The sequence below is a fragment of the Tinamus guttatus genome, unplaced genomic scaffold (assembly GCF_059628265.1).
Source record: "Tinamus guttatus ecotype Peru unplaced genomic scaffold, ASM5962826v1 Tinamus_guttatus_pri_ptg000004l, whole genome shotgun sequence".
NCBI classification, from domain to species: Eukaryota; Metazoa; Chordata; class Aves; order Tinamiformes; family Tinamidae; genus Tinamus; species Tinamus guttatus.
Window position 1 is genome coordinate 16747129 of NW_028288538.1, and position 20052 is coordinate 16767180.

A 20052-nucleotide genomic window follows, 5' to 3' on the forward strand; every position below is an offset into this window, starting at 1 on the left:
AAGCCTGACTAGGGAGACCAATATATTTGGCCATAAACATATACTTAAAAATTAACAGATGCTCCTCATCACTCATACACCATCTGCCAGCAGTCACATTAATCTCCAGGAATGCTCCCTGGCCTAAACACTGGCTCCCCTGCAAAGGCAGCGGTTATTTCATCTCACTCAGGGATCAAAGCCTCATTGTCTGGACTCCAACACAGCAAGGCTGCAGCAGGTGCCCTGGGCAACACATGGTGAACATAAATTCAGCCCTGGTATCTCTAAATGTCCTGCTTTATAAATTCAGAAAAATGTATTATTTATTATCTAAACATTTATAGTAAGTGAAGGACCTCAGGGTAGCTCCTTGTTCACAGCCATGTAAGCCCATGCCATGGACTGACGGATCAGTATGTCACCTTCTGCATAGCCTCTCTAAAACTCAGGGTTATACTGACTCCTCAGAAGAGCAGGACCTAGTCCCTCAAAATGTATCTCTCCATTCCCTATGGGGAAAGTTCCACCCCTCACCCCCCTGGCCAGGACTGTACACCCTGACCAGCAAGACCCAGTTTGTCGGAACCACCACTTCCACTTCTGGCTCTGACGAGCACACGATTCTACCCACTGTTTTGTGCAACGACGTCCGCGTTTCTCCTGGCTTTCAGGTGTCAGTAGAAGATGGGACACAACCATCCATGTCATCATAGGAAAGTTGAGCCACACAAACACACACAAATATCTGCAGCTCTGGTTTGATCTTGCAAAACCTCTACTTCGGCCTCTCCATTAGAGGCTGAAGTTACACAAATAGCAATATCTTTAAGCCACTTTGAATGACGTTGGGTTTCCAGGCCAGGAGGCAGAAATGCTGTTTACACAGAGCACAGCTCTTTTGGCTAAACTGGAGAGAGGAATTTCTTCTTTAAAAGTTAACCTTCACCTCCCTCCTTACGGTCAGGTCTCTTCTGTATCTAAACATGAACACCAAGTTTGGGTGTTTAGAGCCCCTTTACCCCTACCCTGGCTCGGTAGCAAAAGCCTCAGCTGATGCTAAGGGGCACCTGTCCCCTGGGGCACAGGAGGGGCTGGGGGAGCCGCTTCCCAGTGACCTTGGCCAATCCTCCTCCAAGGGCTGGGGGGCCAAATGACACAACTGTCCCATCTCCAGCAGCCTCAGCTCCCCGTCCTGTTCCTCCACCTGCCCCGGAGGGTAGGAAGCCCCCTACTCACAGCTCAAGGATGAGGACCACGTCTGTCTTGTTCTCGTAGATGTCGTGCAACTTGATGATGTTGGCGTGCAGGACCTGCTGCAGGATAGTCACCTCCCGTTCGATTTCCTCGCGTCGCACCCCGCGACGGCTGGCCCGGCTCTGGCGCTTTTTGATGAACTTCGCAGCGTACTCCACACCGGTGCTTCTGTCTCGGCATTTCTTCACTATAGCAAACTGGCCACTGCAAGAAGATAATTAAAACATAATAAATAACAAAGCTTAAAGCTCTCACATGACAGTTTCCTGACAGAACTGTTCATATACAAAGCTTGATCCTGCAAGCCCCTGCCAGCAATAACGCTACCATACCAGGCTGGTCTCACTACAATAGTGAGGACTGTCACAGTTCTGCAGCTGAAGTCACTAGAGCATAATGAGGCCGTGCCTGGAGCTCAGCAAGCCCAAGCAGTGTCGGAACAGAAGGGAGGATTCAAGCTGAGAATCTCTAAAGAACAGTTCATGTTTAAATGAATAAGAACTGGCTCAAAAGGTTCAAATTACCACTCTTTTGCTTGCTAATACTTGAGGCATTTGAGGTGGCATCAGACCCACTGCATGTTCTGAAAGGGCATGCACGCATCAAAGCATCTCCCTGAAGGATAATCCTTCGGAAAAGGACTCAATAGATTGATGACCCTTTGGAAATGTAGAATCGACCTCCAGTAACCAGTTTATTTTCATAGAAAGTGCTGCCTTATTCACAGTTTTGCACTTCACTTGAATGCTTGGCTATAATGTAATTTGAGCAAGCGCACGCTCCTTACTGTTAGGGCAAGGACAGAGAATTTCCCATTTCATCAGCCAGTTGCTGCACCAAAGTTTTCAAAAGGCACATACCTGCCACTTGCTACTAAGATTTCCTTACTGTGGCTCCTAGACTAAGAAATTCCAGCCCAGTTTTAACAGTTCCCTGTTATCTCCCAAGAGGGGAACACTTGGAGGTCAGATGACTATTTCAACACATAATAACCGTAGAGTTCACAGTCTTATCTCAGTGACAGGAACTTTTTGAAATGAGGCACATTTTATTGACTTTCCAGTAGGAAATTCTGAAGTCCTGCTTTATTTTCCTTTATATGAGCTTTTCTGCCTTCACCATTCCCTTGAGAGGCACTATTTGAACGTGAGAGAGAGGCTGTCTCCAGAGCTGTGGTTTTCTTCTTCTCTAGTCTTTCTGCAAAATGACTGTAATCAAACTGAGTGTTGCCTTACCAAAGCTAAGAAACAAGTGGTCTGCAGCTAAAACAAGATTTGAGAATTAAAGACTTTGTCTTAGGCAAGAAAACAGCACGGAACAGCATTCTTTACTGCTCCTATATGGGATCAACTAACTTATCCTAGGTAAGAAAAACAATGTTGTATCAAAAGAATGCTTAATCATGCTAAAATGAGACACACACAAAGCAGGAAATAAAACTGTAAGTCGCTACCTTGAATTTGCATTTTAGCAAGTTACAACAACAACATTAAGGGCAACTAACACTACTGCATGCAACGAAATAGGCTCTTGTCCAAACTGCTTCTGAAAAGCAGATACAAATCACACACACAGAAACACATTTCTTTTTAATGAAGAAACACATAGCAGATTTAATTAAGCATACCTTTATCTTTTTAGGTTTGACTTAAATTTGTAACGCTAAGCAAAGAGAGTAGCAAGCATGTAGATTTAAATATATATTAACTCCATGGCTCGATCTGTGCAGGAACTTAAACAGTAAGTCTGAAACTATATGAAAACTTGAATGGCTTGAGATTTCATCACAAACTCTATCTTTGAACTATGGCTTACTAAAAAGAAGTTAGGATTTTTTTTTTTCATCAAATTCATGGAAAATCACCTTGTTTGGGTACAAAACCTCTCCAGCTATTAATTTTCCCTTAGATTTTCCAAAACCAACTCAAAACTGAACAGGTCTGAACAAAAGAGAAGCTGGAGTTAATAGAAACCACTGATAATGATTCTCTGAAACAAAATTAAACAGACCCTCTGGTGTCCAGCTCAAGCAACAATGCAGACCAAGAACATTTGCTTTAACGTCTTGATATTTGCTTCAGTCAGTTGAAACACAGCGAGGTCAGTCTGCTCCATCCAGAATGAGTTTCTTTCATTACTCCTGCACATTCCTCAATAGGAAGGCCTAGTATTTTCTACCACTAGTCAGCAATCTAATTTTAAACACAAGGAATAAAATAAACAAAGCTAATTTTAAAATTACGTAGGCCATCTCAGAACCCCTTTGTACCTAACAGTCCCTTCATGATGGATCATTATTCTACCTGCACGTCCACAACCAACAGTTTGATAGTGCAGCCCTGCACATAGTGATGCACAGAGCACAAAATCAGGCAGGAGGTTGAACGGGAGCTGGTGGAAAACAAGGAGTCCATGGCGGGCTGAGGCTGCTGTCAACAGCCAGATGTTGACTCTGAGAGTCAAACACAAGGAAAAGTTGGCTGTTGTTCGGACTCTAGTTCAAGGAGCTCATAGCCCACCTGAGGACAAGCGTAATTTCAAGCAGCAGAAACAGCCTGTCTCCACACTGAAGCTCCTCTGCTAGAAGCCCTAAGCTGATGGAAACTTCCTGTCATGGCTTTTTACTCTGCTAGGAGGAATACTTTTATTCCTTCTGCAGGGGGAATTTGTCAAACTCTTTCAGCAGAAGGAAAGAAAAAGAGAAGATCACAGAATCCACCTTGAAAATAGGCAGTATGTACTGCTACAAGCATTACCATGGTGCTGAGCTAGACCAAATACCTGGTGACTTGAATTTATGGCCAATGTCATGTGCTTTGGCCAATGCTTTGCTTTGCTAAAGGATAAAATGCATCTTGTGACCACAAAGAGGTAAAAACCTGGCAAGGCTTAAAGACAGGATAGCCTGAGCATTTGTGGTTAAACAGAGTTTTGCTAAAACTGCTCCTTCACGAGAGCTGTGTCTGTTTTGGAATCTTTACATGAAGCACAGAAATTTCAAGTCCACATATTCTCCATATCCTACCGAATATTGTCCAGTCAGAAAAGGCTCTGGGTGTCAGCGACTACTTGACAGAACTGTACTTTTGCAAAGACACGCAAAATCTTTCATCATATTCCCACAACAGAGCAGAAATCAATTTTGAATTTCTAGGAAGTTGGGTTGCGAGGAAACCACAGCCAATCTAATAAAATTAGTGGTCGGGAAGCAGAGCCCTGCTAGAGGAGCAGCCTTGTCAGACAGCGACTCCCGCGTGGCAGGTACAGACCTAAGATCCTATCAGCAAAAACACAGTCTTATCTACACCCGTGTCTCCTCAGACCCACAATGACACTCTGGTGTCTAGCCACTTTTCAAACTGACAGAACGAGGCAGTGAGTCCTTCTTTACACCCACAGGCAGCCCAAGTCCCTGCTCCATCTCTGAGATCTCACTCAGAAAGGGCTGGCAGATTCTCAGACCCAGAATATATGTACAAGGTATTTCCTTAGTCAGGGCTTTATAGCCAGCTTGCAAGGAAAGGATTCACCTTCCAGAAAATTTTAACCTTTAACTGATTTTATCAGCCAGAACTTCTTCATAAGAATCACAAACACACTTGTTAAGTGCAACCCCCAATGACTGGGCCTGTTCAGCCTGGAGAAGAGAAGGCTGAGAGGAGACCTGAGCAGTGTCTGTAAGTACCCCAAGGGAGGGAGTGCAGAGGACGGTGCTGGCCTCTTTTCACTGGTGGCCACTGACAGAACTAGAGGAAATGCCCGGAAACTGAAGCACCAAAAGTTCCACAGGAACTTAAGGAAAAATTTCTTACCAGTGAGGGTGACAGAGCCCTGGAACAGGCTGCCCAGAGAGGTTGTGGAGTCTCCTTCTCTGGAGATCTTCAAACCCTGCTTGGACGCAGCCCTGTGCCACGTGCTCTAGGTGACCCTGCGTGTGCAGGGGGTTGGACTAGATGAGCTCTAGAGGTCCCTTCCAAACTTAAGCATTCTATGATTCTATAATTACACTATAGATGCACTGAGCTATTATTGTTACAGTATTATGATATTCTTCTCCAGCTTGCTGAGAAATACAAGTACAATTAGAATTTAGATTATGCAGTACACACAGCAACGATACTCAGAAACTTTATAACATATAACGTATTTAGTGCTTCATTAATGCAGGCGGGTGGCTGGAGCCTTAAACCTGCAATGTTAAAGAAATCTAGAATTAAGGCTCTCACTTAGCCCTTGCTTGCTCTCAAAAACTGTCGCTCCCTGGCAAAGGCAGCCCCCTATTTCAGACAACTCTAATGACACCAGACAGCTCAAAGGATGTCTTTCTTTGTTACTGTTCTTCATTCTCAGACATATCTTAAACACTTCACAGGAGAGAGGAGGGAACGGATGGGACAAGTTTACTTATCCCTTCAGGAAGCTTTTAATTCATTAATCACACATGGAATCTAGACTGCAACCATTTGTCAGATCCATTAAGAGGCTGTATTTCTGCCTCCTGATTTTGTCATTACATGCAAACCCCTAGAGATCTTAACAGAATTAAATTTCTGCTTGAAAAGGAAAAAAAAAAAGCCCTAAATATTCTGCTAGAAGAGTTCAATCTATAGTGCTGAGAGCCATTTCTGTAAACATCATGGGCTTCTGGGCACTCCACTCATGTTCAAGGACTCATTTTTTGAGTTTTGAAGAAGCAGAGCTTGCTTGATCCGTGGTATCTGAAGAGACCCGATACAGGTGTTGCTGTATTTACTTCCCTGACTTCACCCTAGGAACACACATTTTGTCAAAAAGGTTTAGGGAAAAAGTATCACTATTTCATGTCTGCAGATTAGGGGAGCAAAGACAAAGTTATTTTTGCGTTTATTCTAAAAGACCAACAATGCCCACAGACGACCATGATTTTGAAGAGTTCTGTTTACTTGAGATCTTACAAAATAACAATGACACAGTATAAGAATTGCTGTTTTACCCTCTGACATACTTAAAGTCTGGACAGTTGCCCATGTTGCCATGTTACCCCATCCCTTAATTATTACTATTTCCCACCAGCTCGCTCCCTGCCCCTGCCCTGGACTTCACTTCATCCTTTAAAAACAGGCTTTCAAGACAGCCCTTAACGAGCACCAGGGAAGGCAGTTGGTGACCGGGCAGAGGAGGGTGCGAGGCGCAGACAGGAGCACAGCGGAGCTCCGATGCGCTCGTACCCCGCGCACCCCTTTCTCCCCTCCTCGCTGCAGAGCATGCTTGCTTTGCCTAGGCTTACCCAGGGTCTTGGTTAATGTAGCACAGGGGAATGCTAAAATATTCTTGAACAACCCTTTAAGATCCTCACCACAAAGCAGCAGGCAGCGTGCCACTTCACACAAGCAGCCTAAGGCTTCGCAAGGTGCTGAAACATCAGAGAACACCAAGAAAATAGTCAGGTTAAGGAAGGGACAGGCAGGGGGGAGGCTTTGAGCAAAAGCTGAAGTGACAGAATATTGCTCTGCTCAGCAGACACAGGCCCTGCAGAAAGGAAAGCAGAAAGGAAAGCGTGCCCCTGACAGCCGAGCCAACAGCTGCAAGGAAATTAAGTCCTTTACGTAATTTCACATAAGGAGCTGTGACTAGAAACCAAATTTGATAGCTCGGATGTCTAAATTTCAGATGTGTCTGCCAAAATTCAAGTTTTCTAGTACATCAGTGAGACCAACGTGACTTGTGTCCTAACCAGCAGTATTCACAGCACACATGAGATCAGCTCAGAGGCAGCCACATCTTACCTGCTTCTTCCCCTCCTTTACTTTTTTTTTATTTTTTTCCAAATCAAAGTAGTTATTCCCTTTTAAAATCGCTTGGGCAGCTGTACTGTGGTCTCAGAGACCCAAAACACGCCATCCTCAACTGTGGTAACAGCTTTAGGGTATAAACAACAACAGCTGCAACCAGTCAGTTACTATATGATTACATACACCATATTCATCCATCATTAATAATGGGATTCATCCTAGCAGTGAAGACAACATTATTTGCATTGCTAATATCATCTAGGAGACTTCTCACCAAACAAGAACACAAAGAGACGATAATACTGGGTGGTTTTAGACTTCATTTTTAGAAACGTGCTTTAGATGAGCACAGATTCAGCTCTTTCTTATTGCCGTGCAGTTCACACGGGAGAGGATGTGGAAAGGCCATGGAGAAGAAAGAAGCTGGGCAGTCCAGAATAGCTGGATAGTTTCCCACTTTTTTTCAAAGGTTATTTGTAACCCTGGTACCAGAGGGTAATGCTCTAGGGCAAAATTTGTCTTGAGTGAACAACAGAAGTGCAGGTTATTTGGGATGCCTCAGTGCAGAAGCGTGGCATTGCTAAGGTACATCAGAAAGAAGAGAGTGTTTAAGAACATCTAAGCATGGATCTGCATTTATATCCATCCTCCCGGGATACTCCATAAGTATCAGTGCTGGTTGCTGCCATGAAGAGCTGAATGCACGTAAACAAAATGCTGAGGTGACAGCACAGGTTACTTGGCTCCAGTCAAGCCCTCTGAAGCCAGCTGAGGAAGATGAGGCTGTCATTTGAGAAGAGCAAACCATTTCTTCCCCAAATACCAAACTCAGCTTCAGTTTGGGCTTACTAGGCTTATGGTCTATATTTATCCATTTCATTCATTTAAGAAAAATCTGTAAAAGGAAGAACTGCAGTTGCTAGAATCTGAAATTTTCCTAAGATAGCTGGATACACGGTAACATGCTGACATGCCACTTGATACTGAAACAGGATGTCAAGGAGTTTCAAAGCAAGGTGAACCTGGAAGAGGAGGATAGTGCTGGGGCATTCTGCTGGGCAAGCGGCTGCACTCACTTCCCCAGAGGAGCCTGGACAATTTACTTTGGAAAAGATTTGCGAGGGATTCAAGGCAGCTACCTCCAACTGATTTTAACGGTAATTAGGATCCTACATACTTGACGGAAAAAAAAAAAAATCTCAAGCTTCCTGTATTTAGTTTTCCAGCGTCTGTAAAATGCAGAGAGCACTACTGGAAAAAGGGAAGGAAATTACAAGTAGTAAGCATACAGCTAGATCTATTCATTTTATGTCTTTAAACATCACTATAATCACTCACTTTAGTCACTAGTTTTTTCAGCAGAAGAATACATTACCAGGAGGAAAACTAAAATACACCAAACTGCATCTCAACCACAGTCTTAACTGCCCACATGCAGGCTACCCTGGATACAAAACATTCTCTTTAACCAGGGACCTGCAGCCACACTGGAGCAGCTGCATCATTGGCCAGAATTCCTTTGGTTTCCAGTTTGGGAGCAGTTTGCAAGGCCAACACTGTATAGGCCACAGGCAGGGAGCACCTGCATGCTACTGCACAGAGCAAAACTGCAAAATTTCTACTTAAAAAAAAAAATCCAACTCGATTGATGCTATAAACATCTCTTACTTCTCTGGGGTTTTCTTTTTGTTCTGCAGAAGGTGCAGAAAGGTGGGAGTCTCAGTTCTCCCTCTTTCCACTACGAAGAGAGGGTGGATGGCCCTGTGAGGGATGCTGCTCCACAGCAACAGGAACGCGGCAGTACTGATGCTGACACCTTCGGTTTTGCTGTATCACAGTCTGCCAAATCCCCGTGAACACAAACCAGCACTTTTAAGGGAAATGGAGATGACCTTCCATTCCCCTTTCCTCTCCTCTCTCACACGTTTTGTTATGTTTTAAGCAAGGTTACGCTGAACTTCCTCGCGCCGTTCAGTTCCTGCTCCGATGTGCACTTCTCTAAAGATAGAAGCTGAGTTAAAGTAGCTATGGTTGGCATGCCAGCCAGCTGGCCCCAGCGCCGTATAATCACATTCCAGACACAGGGCCTTGAAGGAAACTTCGCAAACCACAGGCCTTCATGCAAAGCATGAAGGAGGACAACAAGAACTGCACATGATCGTAAAAACAGGTATTTTTACTCTGAACTTCTTTACAAATCGGTCTTCCAAGAGAGCATCTCCAAAACATAAAAAGCATCTGTAGTGTTACAGGAACTTATGTCTCTTGATCAAGACTCATCAGAAACTGAAGATGACCCCTTTAATACAGACCTCAGCCAAAGTACAAGAAAAACATCTATTCAAATTGAATGATTTCTCACTTGCCTTTTGAGAACAAGCTACAAAAAAGGTTATGCAGATAGCACTAAAACCGCCAAAGCTTGCAACATAGGAACCTGGAGAGTAGCTTCCAGACTGCAGTTCGATAAGACTTATAATACTTTGGCTTTCTTGATAATTGGGGAAGGGATGTTGATCTCCAGGCAGGCATCAAACTTTATTGCTAAAAAAAAAAAAAATTACTTAAGACTTTCTACTTTTAGTAACATCACTTCTCAAATTTTAGGCCAAGTGCTAAAACACTTCTAGGAGTTCTAAAATGCTTCAGATGCCCCTTAACTTTAAAATGCTTCTGTGAGCTATAGGACACAGATATTGCAGATAGCTGAAAAATATTCCAAGAAATGTCTCACAACAGAAGCATGGTCGTTCAGCCCCCCCTAAGGCTGGATCAGAGCTCAAACCTGCCTGTGATTCAGCACAGCATCAGCAGTGGCAAGGTCAAGGGTGCAATGGAAAACTCACGTTTGTGAGTGATCCTGTTCAACTGCCTCCTCTCCAGCACTGAGGAAAAGCAGAAACACGGAGGCAACGGGCTTGACCCTCAGAAAGTTGGGGTTGCCTCAGGCAAGTGACTTTATCTATGTGCTGTACGGTGATGCCCTGTCAAAAGGCAACTGCGCCTGTGCCATGGGGCCAGGAAGGCCTGACTTCTGTTTATATCAAACACGGAACACGTAACTCTGATTTAAGGTTGTTTTCTACAATAGAGTAGGGTGAATATTTCACTCTCTCAGCAACCTTTCCTGCTGCCCTAAATGGTCTATAAATCTAAAAGCAAGAATTTAGGAGAACAAGAATGCACAAGGGACCTTGCCATAAAAACAAGTCCACTGTGGCAAGGAGCTCCCTTTTTCCAATATAAGGTGCCTAAAGTTTGAACAAAAAACATGAAAGCTGTATTTGTATTCTTTCTTTATGTTCCAGACATCTAGTTGTAGAAATATCAGCACATAGAGCTTACAATAGTCTTAACATAAGCATGGTCTGTCAGCCCTCCCTAAAACAAGATCAAAACTCAAGCCTGACTGTGATTCAAAACAATTATTACTTACTGGCAATTTCTTATGGCAATTTGCTATTACAAGCCCTGTCCCAAACACGGGCAGACTGATGCAATCCGCATACGTGGCTGCCTGGGCCTACAAAGCTAGAGTGCAGCTTGCAGAGCTAATTTTAGGTTTTACTAGACATTGCAAGTTTGCCAGCTGTTGCTGCACCTTCACTAATTGGATGATAAAGTATGTTTGGTCCCCTGACAGCAGGAGGGCCATGTGTTCTCCAAGCTAAGAGACAATATGATATCTTTAACCCTGAAAATAATTTCACATTTATCTTTACTGACAGTAATAATCAGTCAACTGCACGTCACGTACCTCATGGGCCAAGTGAGCCTCACCTTCTGCTGGCATCACTCTGCCCATCCGCTAGTGAATGGGCAGGAGGCATCTCCTACTTGGTGAGTAACTAGAGCTAGATTCTGAAACTCTCAGGTGCTGAACACTCCCCTTGTGCATGTTTGAGTCAATATACCCGAACACAACCATTGGAAACAGTGTCAGGCTGACCTGGGTGCAGGACTTCTAACAGCAACCCCTGGTAGCTACAACAGAACCCAGGCTTCACAGGTTATTTGGTTTAAGCAAAGATCATTGATCATCAACTACAGCTGTTGCTTTTATGCAACCAGTTTGTTCATGGTATTTTTTTGCCACTACTGGATATAATTGAGGAGTGTAAGCTTATTACTATTTCTTCTGGTCTTGATCTTTTTCTCTCAGCTCTTCCCTGGAAAAAGTAGATTCCAAAAATCTTATCCTTCAATTGCTTTCCCTGCAAAGCCCTTAAGAATTCTTATTCGGGATGTTTCTTACAAAACCTCAAGCCGTTCTCCTCCCAGATTTAAGCCTTTAGAACAGTTTTTCTGCTGCACTTAATGGATTTCATCATGCCACGCGCTCTCCTGCCCAGGTTTCAGCAGCGCTGCGCTCGCTGGCGCGCTCCTCCCCACGAGGGGCCCTGGATGCTGCAGCCCCCTGGCCCAGGGGGCCATCTCTGTGTCCTAGAGCTCGTCAGGAAACGCTTCAGCCAAGGCCATGCAAGGTCCACAAGCATAAAGAAGCTTTTTGTACAAAGTCCATGGCCACAGCCATAAAGAACTAGGGGCTTTAAGTGGGCCATAACAATACTTCTTAGCGTGTTTTATGTTTTTATGAGTATAGACAGCATAGATTCAAACTACCTGGTGAATCCTGCAAGGCACTATAAACTAAATCAGTATTTGCTATGGCAGTGACTACCTTGTATGCCCAACAGCACAGTGTTTACTAAGAAACTAGAGCACGATAGATGAAACAGTGAAAAAGAAACCCTGGCAGGGAAGAATCATAAAAATACAGGGTCTTCCTGCTCCTGTAAGGCAGAAAGCAAAATTGTCACAAAAAAAACAGAACTTTAATGTTTTTGCTACTCTGCTGATACATCCTATAACTTCATAAACAGTTTTTTAAATGAAATAGTGACATATGTCACTATTTCCTGTGTTTGAGCTGCAAATAAAAAGTGTAAAATCAAAACTGACAAAAGGCTAACAACCTGGCTAGCTCTCGTGGAGGTGGGAAGCGCTCAGAACCTCACTGCAGCAGTGCTGCATCGTGGCAGAACACTCTAAACCTTTTCTTATTAACAGAGTATTTCACAGGAATTTTGCTTGGCTACTGAAAAGCAGATAAATTCTTCATGTGCGTGTGAAAAATAAGCACGTAAAACCAGTTCACAAAATACTATAGCTGTCTTTTGAATGTTTCAAGCAAGATTATCACAGGGATATCACTGGTTGCTTACCACCGCCCTGAGGGAGAGGTGGGAGGAAAGTGACTAGTGATTTAATTTCAGATTCACTAAAGGCCTGGGCAGTATCAAGGTTATTTCTAACCAAATCAGTTAAGGTGACAGTGACCACACTGCTAGCTGGGGGGTAGGCCTAGCAGGATGCATTACTCTAAGCAGAGGGAAAAAATAAAAAGTGACTTTACATGGTAAGTTTTAGCACAGGCCAGGGGAGCACTGGGCACCTCTGGGCACGCGCTGCGCCCGGCAGCATCGGTGTCTCCAGCACCTTGAACCACGTCTGGAGCTCGCGCAAAGGAGACCCATCCCAGGCAGCACAGTCAGCTCCACGGCCAAAGGGGAGCCCCAACAGTGGGGGGAAACAACTCACATAGAAGGATCCAGTTTACTGGAATAAGGAAGATATAAACAAACCATCTGAGACTGAAATTAAGATTTAATAAATCTCGTGTTTCTGAACAATTCTATGCCTTATGAGCAGCTATCGATCAAGGGATGCTCTATCCGCATTACAGCCAATTAATGTCTTAATGACAATTTGGGTTTACCAGCCCTAATTTAAAAGAAACTGTGCCACCTGCTGAATCACCACAGCACTTTCTGAAGCTGTTAAGCGTTTTCTGGAAGCCTCCCAGCGTGCAGTGACAAGCAACGTGGCCCATTATCAGCCCCCGAGGCTGGAGGAGCAGAGAGTCTGCAGGGATACATGGCACTAGCCCAGCAATGCTGGCAAGCTCCTGATAGCCTGGCCAGCCTTTTCTGTACTCTGAAGCACAAGAATAAAATGTGCATGATAAAAATTGTCCCCACTTATCACCCTTCAGTTTTAGATTGAGTATCAGCTCCCACAGCAGTAACGAACAGAGTCCAGAGACCGAGGGAAGGTCAGGGCTGACTCAAGCTTAGCAGGAACAGCTGATTTGATAAGCGGTTCCTGCTGCCATGTGGAGCAACACCCGGGGGTACGTAACACATGCAAAGGTTAGCGCCTCGTACGGCTTGTGTTTAAAGGTACAAAGTGCTTAAACTGCACTTTGAAAAAGGGTTCTGATCGCTCCCCAAACAGGGCAGCGACTCTAAGCCAAGGCACCCGTGCTGCAGGAACAGGCTGCTTCTGAATGACTCTGCTCACCAGAGCGGCCCTAGGTGCTACGCTCTACGCTCAGCTCTTACACCCGCTTCCCACCCCTGTTGTTTTAGAAATGCTGAATGGAGGTCACCTGAGCTGGGTTAATCCTGACAGGCACCTAGAAGGTGCTGGTAATTTGTCCACTGGCAAGCTGTGCTATTTTCATTTTACTTGCAGCTACCGTTCTGAACGTCACAAGCCAGCGGGGAAGCCAGCACAGAGTATTTCCTGAGCAGCCCAAATTCCCAGCAGCTTTCTACCACAAAAAAAAACAGTTTTTCTTCTCTTTTTAAAGAGATAGCAAAGCAAGGATTAGAGTTAAGATTTGATCCTCAATGGTTAAAGCCATTCTTCTACAGAATTTTAGCTTTGAGTGCTTCCCCTGGGGTTGCTTAGCCATAGTCATACTTCTAATGACAAACGTAGACTGAACAGATACACTGAGATCATTTCCATCACTCACCTCAATTCCAGTAATAAGAAATCCAAAAAAAGTGCGACTTTGCTATTAAGTACCAACCCAGGCCAGTTCTTCTTAGTTACTGTACGCAGAGTAATTTCATTACTTAAAATATTTTTTAAAAGCCGTAATTTTATCTGTACTTTTTGTCATAAAACAAAAATTTTAGAAGGAAATAATTGAGTGAATACTGAAAACTAGCAGAGGAATCTATTTAAAAGGGAAAAAAATAATGAAGACCAGTTTGCTGAAAAGAGCATTAAACATCCGAAAGCAGCGACTGTGTCAGACAGCTGATGGCAATCTCTGTTACATGAACCAAGTACCAGATGCCTAAAACGTTTCAAGAGAAGATTCAATATTCAAACACATGACACGTAAAATTACAGTAACAAGAAATATTAACAGAGGCGCTGCGTAGAAATCTGTTAAGTACCTCTGTATGCACTGCAGAAAAAAAGTCCAAGGCTATTTTTCCAGTTTGGGGGAACTAGCTCAAAGTACAGATGAAGAGAAAGCTAGGCTGATGCCCGGGCAGACCCAGCACTGAACGATTTCTACAACAAAGCACAAAAAAAAATAGCAGGGGAGGATGTTCTGTGATGTGTGCTAAGGGTAACCCTGCTGTTGTAATCACACCCCTCTGTTTGCCAGAGTCCGTGTCGCTGGATGACATTTTTTATGATGGATTTCCAAGTTCCTCCCCTGTAAAGAATACCTCGCTTATCTCTGCTTTTTCTTTTCATTACGCAAGTAAATATTTATTAGTTACACTGTCAGAACAGCGATTGTGCGCCAGGCCCCAAGGTCCCATTATCCCTGGGGAAACGCTGCTCCTGCAGCTCTCCCAGGCGTCCCCGGGAGGAGAGCTCCCCGCTGTCCCTGCGAGCCCCTCCGAGCCGCACGCACCGGGAGCAGCACGGGGCAGCGGTGCCCGGGCTGCGGGAGGCACCGCGGGGCACGCGTGGCCTTGCTTGCTTTAAATGAACCATAAAACCACACGCCGGGTCAGAAGGGGCTGAGAAAGTGGCCACTGGATTATACCTGGAAAAACCAGCAGACATCCAAATGATTAGCTTTTCACTGGGACACTGTCTGGAATCACCTGGAATATCTTCCCGGCCTGCTTATGGAGAATGCAGAAAGGAAACTACTTCAACCATAAGTGCTGATATTTTCCAACATTTCTTTGACTAATGATTCTCATTTCCCTGTTCACTGATAGTTCCTTAAAAGCAGATGTCTTCTCCAAAAGAAGACAATTTCCTTTATGGGGTGTCTCAGCGAAAACAAAGGATGACAACAAGCTACAGATACACAGAGAAATTTCCTTGCGCAGCCGCCCCTCTCAGTTTGTCTCAGTTAAGGCTGATGTTGCTGGAGGGCAGGACGTGGTCTCCAGAGGCTGCACTGCTTTTGCAATGGGCATCGTCACAAAACACTTCTTGACAGGCTCTGCCACACGTCCTGCCCCGAGCCCGGGCTTGGCTGCTAGCAGTGATGCTGCCCAGAAGGCACAAGTTAGAGCAGCCTCTCTAGGCTGGTGGACAACGCGTTTGGGGTTGGATTAGTGACTCCGTAGAGCCACTTTTTCAGAACTATGCCGCACATCTCTGAAACGCCACCACTCTTTCAGCACCTACCAGCAGTGCTGCAGCGTTTGCTAGGACAATTAAAGAAGCTCCTGCCAGGTTGCCCAATAAATGCTTCTGTCCCACTAGGCAGAACAAGCCACCCAAATCCCAGCCAGGTCCTGAGCTGTTTTATTTAATGGCTGTCCAGCAAGGCCTGAAGAACTACACCACACATGAAGGGGTCCCAGCTCAGCTCCAAACCAGGCGTTTTCCCTCCCAGCAACTTGCCTTGGCTCAGAATAGGTGTTTATCTGCCTCTCTGGGTACTCCAGGGCCACTGAGGTAGCTTTGGCTTCCTCATGTTCTTTCAGGTGCATCTCATCTTTTGGACACATACTTAGAGTGGCAACCATTCCTGCAACCAGCTTGCCCCAGGGCTTCTCTCAGAACAGACAAAAATGCTTTAATAGGTTTCTGGCATAGAACTTCATCAAAATTAAAAATAGTTATTTAAGGCACAGTTTGCCATTACTCCATCTGAGGAGGAATACATTTTGAAAACATCCTATGGATTTTTTTTTTTTTTGAAATTTCCATTTTTGATCAAGAACTTCAAGGAAGTTGACTCTGCCAGAAAACAGTCTGATGCCTCCAAAGAATAAGAGCACTAAATGCCTGCGAGGACTGTGTAAAGTCCTCCCAAATTGTGCAATCTGCTGTCTTGGGGAGAAAAGCACCATCTTTTTGTAACACATCTGCAGCCAATCATTACTTTATGCTCTGTGGCATTCTAGCTCCTGTAGAGCACTAGCCTAAACAGTATACCTGAGGACTTTACAAACTAATAGTCACGAAGCATATTCATCTTTTCGATTGCTCTTTACAAAAGGACAAAAGGGCAAAGCCCATTAGTACTCCTCTTTTTGCAGAGTTTTCTCCCATGGCTGCAACGTTCACAGAGCGAGCCCTCTTCCTTCCAAATCACACCCAGCAGTGCCCTTGGGGACTGCAAACCAGGCAAGCAGCTCGGAGCGCGCGGAGCACCCGGCTCGCCACCATCCTTGGCTGCTCCTTGGAAAGGCAAACCATCACCAGCATTTGCCCCATGACAAGTGCAACGAAAAGCACACAGATTTTCTGTTGTAGCCAAATCTGTGTCTCCCCATGCCCTTTTACCACACCGGTAAGGAGCAGCAGTAACTCTTGGCTACAGAGTCCAAGAAGAAGAGCAAGCAAACTTCATACCTAGCTTCAAGCCAAAGCTCTACATGCACGCTCTGACAGGGATGCCATAGCTCTAACTTGTGCCAATTTTCCCTTAGGACAATAATACCTTGAGAAATTCAAAGCTGAGTTTTCAGCTAGCACATACTGACTTACATTCTTAGGTCAGTTAAGTTTTCTAAACTCACCCTTCTCTCTTAATAAATTTTGATTAAAAAAGTAGTATTTCAACATTATAGCAATAAATTTTACTGTAGATGTCAAAAGGGTTAATTATTATTTTTTTAAAAACATTGACATTTTCTAACTTGACCCAAGAGGCTCCTCCTCTTCTTACGTCCCCTTTTAGCTACTGCTCAAGAACCTCAGTCCCCACAGACTTTAGACATACAAACCACCTGATCCTATATTGTAGGAAGTAGCTTTAAGAGTACAAATATCATCGTAAAATCATGTGTAAGATATGATCTGGTCATGGAGCTCACAAATGTGCCCCTGCAGCCTGTGCTGCAGCTGGATCTGGGCAGCCTTTGCTCAACATGACTGTGTACGGTGACAGGAGACCTGGCTTCATCACCAGGCATATGGGGGCCTCGCACAGGAGCCTCTGCAGTACAGAGCAGGACCTTCCTTTCCTAAGGGCTCTGCAAAGACATGCAAACAAACAGATGCTGGAACACCATCAGTGAGATCCTGTATTTTATTTTTTGATTGAACCTCAGCTGGAACACACATCAGCCCTGAGTTAATGAGAAGTTTTGTTTTCAGGAAGGCGAACAGACTCAGAAGCACATGAACAGAACAGACGCTTCACAGACATTGTTTGAAAATCTCCTTGTTTAGTGACTTTTGTTGCCAGAGTCACAATAAATTAATCTTTTAACCTACCTGTTACTGTCTACACTAACAGCTTGTTGAAAACATACCAAAGCTAATGAAAGGCATCTATAGGCTTGAAGGGTGTCAGTCAGCACCGGAAAAAATTCTTGTGTTCAAGTCACCACAACCCATTGTGTGTGTAATGTCACTTCCAATACAGGAAGCATTTGTCACAGGCCTTAAAGCAGTAGAGAGACAGAGTGCTTAGAAACAGAGACAAGATAACCTCAAACACCACATTTGCCATGTGGCTAAAGAAATTTGGATTCCACATCTGGGTGTATTGCATGAGGTTAGTTGAGAATCGCAGTGTTACCGAGCAGAAGGCAAAGGATTTCTATACACTGAAGCAGTAGATATTTACTCACTCAATTTCACTCACCTCTCACAGTATAATCTTTCCTCTTGCATACCTGCCCATCAAGAGCACCGACCACCCCTTGAATCTAGAAAAAAACTGGCCGCCTTCAGATTGCTTCTAACCTTGCTCTGCTGTTGGCCAATACAAGTTTGCAAATGTAAAAGAAGTTGTTTGCACTCACTGCCACTTTGCCTGGTGCTGCTCTTTCCTTCGTCACCCTCAAGGAATCAAACGAAACCTTTGGTGCCGTGATCAAGCCTGAGGTTTTATTTTCAGTCATACTGCAAAACAGTAGCCTAACAGCCTAAACACAACCTCTATTTGGTTAATCTGCAAAAGGCCAAGCACCATGCACTGCTGCAGCTGTCCCAGCTCCGGAGTGCTCCAACTGCTCAGTACATTTCTTCTGTCCATTTTACTGCAGGTTGGCTCCAGATTCGGCACGTGGAAACAGCCTCGTCTTTCTCCCAGCCTGGTTGTGACGAGCTACCTCTACCTCCTACCTGGCTTTCAGCCTCTCTCTGCTGATGAACTGACCCCCAGCCTCTCAAGCACTACAAGTAAAACTCAGCAAAACACTCTGCTGACAGCTCCTTAGATTTAATTTCTTCCAGCACTTCAATGCCCACAGTGGTATTTTCAATCACCTAACTTCCCTCCTCCATGCCCACGTGTGTGTGCACACACAGGACATTTCTTCAGGGCTCACTTTTGTCAGATTTTCACTTTCATGCTGATATTCTCAGGATCAGTCACTAGCAGAAAGAAACTAGTTACAAAAAGTTTAACAACTGAGGCCTTCCTGAGAGGGAAAGGAATGAAAAAATATAAACATCCCTCTTATAAAGAAACAGTCTTGACAATTCTAGCAATGAATAGCTGGGGATTTAAAAAATAAAGAATAAAAAGATTTGGCAGGGAAGCAGCTTCAACTGAAGTGTTTTAATGCAACTAAATTATCAGTCCTTGAAAAAGGGTAATTACACATACACAGCCATTTATCAGAACCAACTGCCAGATGTTTGGCAAGAAGCCAGCATGTGTATAGCCCTTATTTAGCTATTTGCATATTAAAAAGAAAATCATAAAAGGGTTGAACACTGAATGGGAACAGTCTACCCTCATCCAGAGCACTGTGTGCTGCTGAGTGACTGAGGGAGCCCTACCTCATCCAGGCCATCAATCCAGCAGTGTGTTTGAACAGGTGCTTATGGTTAAGCATAATAACAGCCCACTAATTTCAACTAGAATTGATATTTGTAGGCAAGCCTCTAAGGCTTAAAAGCTGCACACAGGCATTAATCAGACCAGATGAAATTTTGATCTGTGAATCTTTTCTGGAATACATACACAGTGTTTTGCAGGCAAATATGAACACATCCATGTCCAAGGGGCTGGGCAGCACTATGCAAAAAAACAAGCCCTAAGAGCCATGTCTATGATCATGACCATGGTGCCACAGCCCCCTAGCTGCTTCAGACAACACACAGACCAACTCGGTATAAAGGACAGATACAGCTGACTTCTATCTACAAAAGGCCACATAAACATACCTTCCGTTGTCTCAGTTGTACGGTGAGAAGCAGGAATAATAGCTACTACAGTTTAACTAAAACAATTTGAAAAACCTTTTTTTGTAAAGTGATGCATTTCTATTGTTTTATATTAATTCAGGTTATAATGCAGAGTAGACATCAAGTCATCGTTTTCAGATGCTGCCAACATGCCAACTTTTAAAACAGTGCTGGTGTCATCCGTACAAACTTACCTTCCTAGCTCTTCTCCAATTTCATAAATGTCCTCCACCTTCTGTTGCTTGAACAAAGCCATATTTGGACTCTTCATTGATGCACAAAGATGACGAATCTGGACCTGTAAGAGAGAATGACATTTGACATCTCCTTCCAACAGACAAAGAATCAGTAAAACATCTCTAATGCAGTCACTTTGGCTGCACTGCAGCTCATTCATGGCCAAAGCTACCCGTGACCAAAACAGCTACAGTACTAATTCAGCAGGCTCTGCTGAACAGCATCCAAATCTGGAAAGAAAGGTCTGTGTCTTTGACTGCAGAGGGCTCTTGCTTCTCAAAGTACTTGAGCACATAATTTGCCAAAAGCACAGAATACTCCGTTAAGCCTAAAAGGAAGGTATATGGTTTAACTAGCATGGGATCCTAAAGCATTT

General features: G+C 44.2%; 1 protein-coding gene across 2 annotated transcripts in view; it reads right to left on the reverse strand.

Moving 5' to 3' along the window:
- The window catches only part of DAPK2 (death associated protein kinase 2), a 38502-nt gene extending 18772 nt beyond the window's left edge, over positions 1-19730 (reverse strand). For both annotated transcript variants that reach the window (XM_088520668.1, XM_088520662.1), the window contains exons 1-2: positions 19634-19730; positions 1219-1440 (exon numbers count right to left, since the gene is read on the reverse strand). In XM_088520668.1, coding sequence (XP_088376794.1) covers positions 1219-1440; positions 19634-19710 — 299 coding nt within the window. In that variant the 5' untranslated portion in view covers positions 19711-19730. The remainder of the gene's footprint in view (positions 1-1218; positions 1441-19633) is intronic.
- Between the last annotated feature and the right edge of the window lie 322 nt (positions 19731-20052).